This window comes from Bolinopsis microptera, chromosome 2 (genome assembly GCF_026151205.1).
Source record: "Bolinopsis microptera isolate Bmic1 chromosome 2, MBARI_Bmic_1.0, whole genome shotgun sequence".
Classification (NCBI taxonomy): domain Eukaryota; kingdom Metazoa; phylum Ctenophora; class Tentaculata; order Lobata; family Bolinopsidae; genus Bolinopsis; species Bolinopsis microptera.
Window position 1 is genome coordinate 13,087,520 of NC_087073.1, and position 9,427 is coordinate 13,096,946.

General features: G+C 40.9%; 2 protein-coding genes across 2 annotated transcripts; one reads left to right on the top strand and one right to left on the bottom strand.

The window, feature by feature from the left end:
* Positions 1-5: 5 nt before the first annotated feature.
* On the bottom strand, positions 6-1,601 carry LOC134826787 (digestive cysteine proteinase 2-like). The gene has a single exon (XM_063839285.1). It carries the CDS (start codon positions 1,504-1,506, stop codon positions 211-213), a length of 1,296 nt encoding a protein of 431 aa, XP_063695355.1. The 5' UTR covers positions 1,507-1,601; the 3' UTR covers positions 6-210.
* Positions 1,602-7,450: 5,849 nt separating this feature from the next.
* LOC134811202 (uncharacterized) lies at positions 7,451-8,418 on the top strand. The gene has a single exon (XM_063817958.1). The coding sequence runs from the start codon at positions 7,458-7,460 to the stop codon at positions 8,247-8,249; it is 792 nt and encodes a 263-aa protein (XP_063674028.1). The 5' UTR covers positions 7,451-7,457; the 3' UTR covers positions 8,250-8,418.
* Positions 8,419-9,427: the final 1,009 nt, after the last annotated feature.

Below are 9,427 nucleotides of genomic sequence, written 5' to 3' on the forward strand. Positions count from 1 at the left end.
ATGTTTATAATTATCAAATGCTTTACAAATACACAAAACAGTATATCATACTGTTACAGTGTTACATCAACTCAACACAAAACAAAACCTTCGTGGCAAACGAAAGAAGACCTGAAAAACAATCGACAAAGTTAAACATACGTATAAATTATAAATATAAGCCCAGTTACATAAAGAAAACATCGTACCGAGAGAGTACTAAGACAGTTTCTAAACTCTGTTATAGTGACACATGTGTTCGTGCTTGCAGACTCCGTCAGAACATCTCACAGTGCCAGTGGGACACTTTCCTCCGTTATTATCATTCGTTTCATCGTTATTATCTGCTCCCTCACAGATCCCACAGGTCTTTTTACAATTTTTAGTCATCCAACCGTAATACCTGCCTTTATCGCAGTGATCAGAGAACCTGTCGCAGTAAGTTTCCTTCTTCAGGTTCTTGCATTCCTTCTCTTCCTGCTCATCGAACTGGGGAGGGTTGCAATCTCCAGTGCACTGCATGATCGGACGGTAAATGTGCTCGGAGATCCCACAGTTGCTGGACACGTCCCTGGACATCCTGATGTAGCCTTTGTCTCCCCACTGGGCACCCCAGCTGTTCCTCACTTTCCAGTAGTTCTCACCTCCTGTATTCCCGTATCCAACTACTGAGACTGCGTGGTTTGGTGATTTATTCTGGCATCCCGAGACATCCTTGTAGATGCCGTTCTTGTAAACGTGGAAGGTGTTTCCGACATAGATTGCTACTGATACGACACCCTTGTTCAGACCTGAGATCAGACCTGAGTCTCCCTTGTAGGTCTGGTAGCCGGTAACTCTAGCTTTAGTTAGGGAGTTTGCAACTCTGGAGTAGGAGCAGGAGCCGTCTTCTTGGTTGTAAACTTTGTCTTCGCTGCTGGCTAGACGTCGGGCATGTTTGACGTAGTTAATAGGGTGGCTCAACCATCCTCCTTTGCAGCCATCAGTCTCGTAGGTACAGTCGAGAAGTTCTTGCTCGGCAAACGGTACCAGGTCCCCAGTCATAAGAAAGTAGGTACTCTCGATGGAGGATATCGTACCGAATGCCCAACAGCTACCACAACTTCCTTGGTTCTTCATTGGAGGATTCGCACCTCTAGACACCCAGTCGAGATACTTGGGTTGAGAGCTAGTTGGAAGGTTTGGTTCAGCAGAGAGGTGCAACTTTGTTTCTTCCTCCGCATACTTAGAGATATTCAGACCGGTGTACTGTCTCCGTTCCGCTTCTGTCAGAGTACTAAACATGTTCACCTCCGCACTGTACGGTATACTGTCGTCTCCGTTTATCCGGTCTATCTCCGTTTTGTACTGCTTGAAGTTCAGGAATCTCTCCCGTTCTGTCACCTTGTCTCCTCCAGACGGTAACCCTCCAGACATGAGACCTCGTGACATTCCGTGGTACTTATCCATCGCAGCGAAGAACTCCTGAACCAGAGGTATGCTGGAAGCAAGAGAGATGATGAGAGTTAGCAGAAGTAAGATCCTCATGATGGTTGTAGCACTGAACTGGAAGTAACTGTGAACTGATGATGAAGAGGGGTTATGAGGTGGTATTTATACTGGAGCTGGTGTACATGGTTAGCTGTATTCTTTTGTTCTTGGTTATCTCGTTAAGGATGAATGGTAATTGTTGCGACTAGTTAGTAGTGACAGTTGATGGTGGACCAGGTTCAAGTTTCGTTTGTTAATTTATAGTCCTCGTTACTGCAACAATGACAGACCTTTTTCTATCATTTGTTATTCGACTTGTTAATCCATGAGCACAATAACATAACGAACCTGTTAAGTTTTCCATTTTACTAGCAAGTTTGTGATAAACAAGTCTGTCTTACAGGTCGCTAATACTGCCTCCACACTGACTCCACACTGCATCCACACTGTCTCCACAATGCTTCCAGACTGTCTCCACACTGCTACTGCGAATATTCAGACACAACCCCATTATCGCCATTGGAAGGTATTCTCACGACAGAATGATTTCCAGGTTGAGTATAAGCCGAAATACATATCACTCTTAATGTAATGTCACTGACAAGTGGTCTAATGGTACTCAAAAACACATGTTAATGGACATGTTAGCAGCCCGTACGTTGTGGATCCTTCACCTGCTTGTTGTTTAGTTCTCACACTACCCATATCATGATATCGTCCCAGAATTAAAAAATAAACAAGACTAGATTGGATAATCCCCTTATTTTTACTCTCATCGGTCACATTTTTAACTTAAATATCGAGCTCTCGATGTAATTGGAGAAGAGGGAGAGCTAAGAAACCTACATAACTATGAAATCTCTGAGTTTAACTTTATTACAAACGTTTTAATAACTATAATAATACGTACGTTTTTGGTACGTTTTGGTGAGTTTGGCAGGGCGTGCTCAGGACAACTGCATCGAGTGCGTCCTCCTCCAGCTCAGCATTGAGTTATCGTTTGTCGGAGTGTACCCCGGAACCGGTGGTGTGTCTGGGTACTGTTCCATAAATCTGCCTAGACCAACTTTGAAACTGTCTAGCAATGTGATACTCCGGAGCTCCGATGGGAGCACGTTGAAGAGCTGAGCTGCTCTAACTCTAAAGCTGTTGTCGTAATCTGTTCTTACCGACAACTGTGCGTTTTTGTTCATGGCTGGGATCTCTGCCTTAATACCATGCCTTTGATGAGACTTGAACTCGAAGCCCGTATCGTTCGGAGCATGTTCATTAAGAATTTTCCATACATGAATATTGAATAATAGAATAACGCTCTCTCCGCCTCTGAAGGGACATCAACTTAAGCTTCTTCAGCCTGTCCCAGTACTGGAGATCACGGCAGCCAGATATCTTTCTAGTAAAGGATCTCTGTACAGTCTCCAGCTTTTGTATATCTGTGACTTTTGTAGGGTTCCAGACTGGACAGCAGTACTCTAGCTTCGAGCGAACCATGCTTTTGTATAAAGTCAGCATGAATACTTGTGACCGGTCTCTAAAGGCACTGCAAGCCAAAATAGACGCGATCTCAGAAAATACAACGGTGCCAGACATATACGTTGTTGGAGATAGGCATAGAGTTTATAGACCGTAACTTTCTAACACAGGTCGTAAACCAGTCGACAAGAGAAGGTAGCACCCTAGATCTTGTACTTACAAATGTTCCTAGGTATGTCGCAGAAGTAAAGGTGAACCCCACATCTTTATCAGACCACAGCTTGGTCGAAATTCAGCTTGGTTTTAATATGACTGGAAGAAAGAAGAACGAAACCAGCAAGATCGACCCAAACTCTTTCAGGGCAGTTGACTATCACAAAGCCGATTTTGTGGCAATCAGTGATTGCCTTCAGAAAGTCGACTGGCTTAAGCTCTGGGAACTCTGTGACGAGGACTTGAACTCTTTTCTGGAATTGTTCAAGCTAACAGTGCTCCAGATTACCTTGGAGTTCTCCCCAAAGAAAGAGAGTGCAGCGGAGATTACCTCAAGAAAGAGAAGAGGGAATAAGCACGTTTATGTCATGAAAAGAAGACTAAGGAAGATGAATGCTAGGATACGTGCATTCCAGGAAATGAATCCTAGCTCGAGTTTAATCCCTAAACTGAAAACGGAGGTTTCACTGCTGTGTTACTCCATACAGGAAGGGACCCTTGAGAAACTGAACAAAAAAGAACTCCGGGCAGTCGATGCAATAAAGAAGACATAGCACATGACCATGTTATTGCTTCTATCCTCGTAGTGATCGGTTTCTGTCACCACTAGCTGGTCATGAACATAGAGGAGGCAACCTCCTCCTACTCTCTCTGGTCTATCAGATCTAAAAGATTGATAGTCTTTTATTTGCACCTGAGCGTCAGAGATGTAGGATCATCATGTTTGAAATGAAAAAAAGTACCGCATGTTCAACAGTAAAATTGTGGTTTTAGATCTAACTTTAAGCTTTTAAGCTTTTAAGTGGTTAAAGTCAGGTGGTTTAGGAATTATCTAGTTATAATTCTAAATAAAACTGGTCACGCCTGAATAAATCTTACTCTCTTTTCCATCCCACACAAAAACAATACAATTGTTTTTGTAGAAGAAAAATTTGTAGAAGAAAAATATCCAGTAAATGCAGTCCAGGAAGCACGATCTGTGGTAACCACAGTGCATGGTGTAGTTACCAAGATCTGCTTACCACATTTCCTGTAAACCTATGTTATGTTATTTTAAGGAGTTTCATATTTACAGGATGCGATGTAACAGAGTCAAAATATTTTATGTTGCCATTTTTCCCATCCATCGCAGACAACTAGCCTCGTAATATATAATAATTGAAATGTATACTTATATATAAGCTTGATAACGTCATTCAGTGTCGTGTTGCTGCTTGCTCAATGTACTATGTAAATATCAACCTAATTTAGCCTGCCGAAAAATGTACAGTGGAGGAAATGATATTTCTCGTACATTTCTGGTTAAACTTAAATGTTTCTTAAACATTTATAATTTCGATTGTTTATACTATACCGTGTTGGTGTCTTTTTGTTAGCCGTTACAAATAGTGAAATAGTGAAATAGTGAAATAGTGAAATAGTGAAATAGTGTCTTGATGTTAGCTGTTACAAATAGTGAATCCCCTGACTCTGGACCACCATATCACACACAAAAGTCGGACCGAATAATTTCACCTATATGTATTTATTTCTTGCTACTCCTACAGTTTAATCAGCGTATTCTCAACTTAAACAGTTATTTTTGGACCATCATATTTAACATCTATTTCATTTTGCCTTTGGTCCGCAGTTCCAAGTAAAATATTTACTGTAGCTGAATGTTCTTTGCTTTACCATCCGTGGATAATATCTTTTGTCTACAATTAGCTTTACGTAGTTTGATCGTAGAACAGTGGCGTAACGAAGGGCCCCGCTGACCCCGCTGTGCGGGGGGCGCCATCTTAGGGGGGCGCAAAATCGTCGTTTGAATATGGGACAATTTTGAAAAACTTAATTGAGGTACTAGCAAAACTGCACGTTTTGCTCTAGAAACACACTTTTTTAGAGATTTTACTGGCGTATCCTCTAAAATCACCTAATTTGTTCAATTTTAGGGAGGGGCGCCAAAAGATGAAAGAGGAGGGGCGCATTTTCGGCGGGGGGGGGGGGGGGGGGGGGGGGGGGCCAACAGGCAACGTAACGCCACTGTCGTAGAAATCAAACTCTGGTTATACTTATAATTATAGAAACTAAAAATAAAGTAGTTGACTTTCATTCCTCAGATTTTTTGGCAATTGTACAATTTATGGTTGTCACTACTAGTACTACTATACTATGATTATCGTAGTTATTGTGGGATTTCTATAGTTGCGGGGAAAGTCCTATGTAATTCTTGCCTCACTCTTTTAACATCACATATCTGCAACGGCTGCCCCAGACATCAATTGTATACACAACTTTATAATGATACTAACCGGCACGTTTATTATGCGAATGACTAGCCTAACATTACAGGTAATTGTGGGTTCACCCTGATTTTTTTGTAAAACTTGGTTTCGAGATAGCAGTTGACCAACAAACTAGGACCAGTGACCAAACTTTTGAGGGGGTCCCGGACCCCAACCGCCATACGGTGCCCGCGGGGCAGCCACGCCTATATTTGGTCCATATCAGGCCCAATTTAGCCAAATACCCTGAACATGCCCAAAACCCAGATTTTAGGTGCTTTACTTGTAGCTAGTGGTCCCCTGAACTCGTATATGAAGTTTCATCAAGATTGGACAAAAAATGACTGAGTTATGAGCTAAAAACTATATACCCATATTTGGGCATACGCACTAAATTTGATCGATTTTGGCGGCCAAATTCTGAAAAATGCCGCCAAATTTTTTTAAAGGCCTAACTCAAAATTCTGTCCCAAAACTTAAGGTCATGAGACAATTCTACGTTGATTCTGAAAATTTCATGAACAAATATTGAAACCCTATTGAGTTCTATTGTTTTGAGCGAAGTCAGTTTTGCAAATATCGCGAACTGAGATATGGGCGATTTTGTTCATTTTTTGCGATTATTTGACCACAGAATCCACAGTTAGGTAGATATTGAGCTGATAATCATAGAGAATGTGTAGTGTAGGCTTACCTTTCATATAAAGTTAGTATCATTCAAAAATATTGATATTTGACCAATTTATGGGCCAAAATCGATCAAATTTAGTGCGTATGCCCAAATATGGGCATATAGTTTTAAGCTCATAACTCAGTAATTTTTTGTCCAATCTTGATGAAACTTCATATACGAGTTCAGGGGACCACTAGCTACAAGTAAAGCACCTAAAATCTGGGTTTTGGGCATGTTCAGGGTATTTGGCTAAATTGGGCCTGATTTGGACCAAATATGGGCGTGGCTGCCCCGCGGGCACCGTTTGGCGGTTGGGGTCCGGGACCCCCTCAAAAGTTTGGTCACTGGTCCTAGTTTGTTGGTCAACTGCTATCTCGAAACCAAGTTTCACAAAAAAATCAGGGTGAACACCCCCCTTAAGGACGAGTCTATTTATACTTCTGTAGAGCTGCAGATAGTGAAATAGTGAAATAGTCTCATTAACAATAAGTCCGGAAGCTTCAGTTGTATCTCAGAGCTGGTATTCTATTACAGCTAATAGCTCCACGTACAATTTGTTTTCGGTATCAGATGTTGTGCAGAATTACAGGTGTTTAGCTTCTAAGTTCCATGATCGTTCTTATAGGTCAGATCGCTGTCACGTGATACAAAGTTTAACAATAACGTTGTTCCTAATTCAGTTGTTGAGAGAGCTGTCTTTACCTGTACAGGGTTGAAGAGAGCTCGTGTTACCACAACGTATCACCGACCATTAGTATTACCACATCAATTACCGTTCGTAGGTCACAATCCTCTCCTATAATTCAATCTCCTACATTCCATTACCGCTTTTGAAGTTTGTCTTTTAAGATTTTAATTTTCCTCGTGCGTGCATCTGATTCGTTTTAACCTCTATGGTCCAATGATACTAATATTTTTCTTTTGTCCAAGAGATTTCTGCTAAAACCAATTTCATTTACGTAAACTACACTGATTATATTCCCAACCTACCTCCATGACAGAATAAAATATCTTCTTCCTTCTATTCACAACATTCACTTACTTTGTGTTCATCGCTTATATCTTCTTATTGTATTGTTTTTGTACGTCTTGTAGTTTCATTAGAACATTGTGTTACAGTATCACTAAAGTTTCTCTCTCTCTCTCTCTCTTGTAAGCTCGTATCCCTACCGGCTACCACACTTTTAATAATTAATTCTAACTGTTATTAATTTATATAGTCGTGGATTCGTAATGTGAATGTAATGAAGGTCATTCATTTTTGGTAAAAATACATTTTTAAATCAACTTTAAGATCAATTTACCTGCATTACTTCTGGAAATTGGTGCAGCTTTGTTCACAGTAAAACTTTTAAAACATTTCCCTTACAGGCTATTATAGAATGAAATCTTTAGGAGAACACGAAATAAAGTCGGTGTTGATCACAGGATGTAATCGAGGTATTGGGCTAGGAATGTTAAAGCACTTCGTAGCTAACTCTAATGAAGCTACTCAGCTCATATCCTGCTCCAGGAAATCTAGCCCCGAACTGGAGGAACTTGGAAAACGAGACAACGTCCATCTGTTAACCATGGACATCACTGACAAGGAATCTATTGTCAATGCTGTTGCTAAGGCTACCGAAATATTGGGAGGTAAAGGACTGAACCTGCTGGTTAACAACGCAGCGATCACTAGCCCGGAGATCTTCACAAAGGTGGTGGACACCACGCCCGAGGAACTGAACCATCTCTACAACATCGACGTGTCTTGCACCCACCTGGTTACCACCTCTTTCTTCCCTCTCTTAAAGGCATCTGCCTCAACTAACAGCAGCCTCCCCATGTGTGCTGCTCGGGGACTTGTTTGTAACTTTTCTTCCATAACAGCTAGCATCGAACTAGCCCCACCATTCGGTTCGGTCATGGTGTACTCTTATGCTCTAGCCAAATGTGCACTGAACATGATGACTAAGATGAGCGCCCACGAGTTCAAACAGGACGGTATTCTGTGTGTGGCAGTGCACCCTGGCTGGGTTAAATCTGATATGGGGGCTGCGGCTGGAGAGGACTTTGGGACTGGAGACGTCACTATTGATGAAGCTGCTCAGCATATGATAGAGATTATGCAGGGTTCTACAGAGGAGCATACTGGGATGTATATGCAGAAAGATCTGAAGAAACTACCGTTTTAGAGCGGTTTACTAATGCTGTAATATGTCAATAATAATAACTTACAGACTTACTTCCTTATTTTAGCGTATATTAGGTTTATTGCTATGACTCTGTCATGTATTATGATAAATGAGATTGTAATATTATGACTTATGATATTATAAAACTTATTACAATAACTTACCCCCTGAAACAAAACTTTCGTGTTTTTCTTCGGCCTCGAGCTTAGGCGCTAGTTACAATGCTTGATACTATATGGCGAATATGACTTAAAATTGTTCAATGATTTGACACTAAACCCTACCGAGACTCGGTTATATCCACCAGCGTGAGCTCTTTTTGCTACAGCGGGCCCGTGCAGCCCGCTAGTTAGACTTAGATGACCTGATATTTCTCTGATATAAAACCCGAACGGTATTATAGGGGATGCAAGACCTTACGTTAAATTATCATATATAATATCAGTAGTACTCCTCTAAATGATGATACAAATTTCAATAATAAACACTTATAAAGTGATGATTATTTATAGGGTTAAAAAAATCTCCGATTCACGGGTAGCAGTCAGATCGATAATGAAACTGACTACATTCTGTACTAAAGTTGCGATAGATAAACATGTTTTGGACAAATAGCCTCAAACTAAGACAGCATTTTAGATCATTCCAAAAGAAAATTTCTGTGTAGTACTGTGAAAATGATGGGCTGAAAAATTGAATTTTACATTTAGTGTTTAGAAACATCTTCGTAATAAATAGTTCCCAAGCAACATTCCCAAGCCGGCCAATGCGGATGCCACTAAATTTCATTCCCAACTATCAAGGATCTTGCTACTGAATGCTCGGTCCATCTCCCCAGCCGCAACCAGCACTGTACAATGGAAGTTTCCCTTTATTCAAAACCATATTCTTGATATGAAGGTATAGGAACTGGGTAGGGGGGGCCAACGCCCTAAAAGGCCCTAGACGCATTGAAAATCCGAAAAGGGGCCTAGAAATCGGGGCTTTTTGAGGCCTTTTGGGGCCTTTTGACCCTGATCACTATTTGATAGTTTTTATGGACCATAATCTCCATGTAAATACACTCAAATAAACATAAAAGTACTGTGCAAGTAGTCAGATAATATCATTAAAGCACTTAGCATATATCAAACTTGATGCAATTGAAGTTAATTCTAGGGCCCCAAAAGGCCCTACAC

What these genes read in the sequence shown, in the direction of transcription:
- LOC134826787 (XM_063839285.1), bottom strand. Translation starts at nt 1,506, where the DNA reads ATGAGGATCTTACTTCTGCTAACTCTCATCATCTCTCTTGCTTCCAGC.
- LOC134811202 (XM_063817958.1), top strand. Translation starts at nt 7,458, where the DNA reads ATGAAATCTTTAGGAGAACACGAAATAAAGTCGGTGTTGATCACAGGA.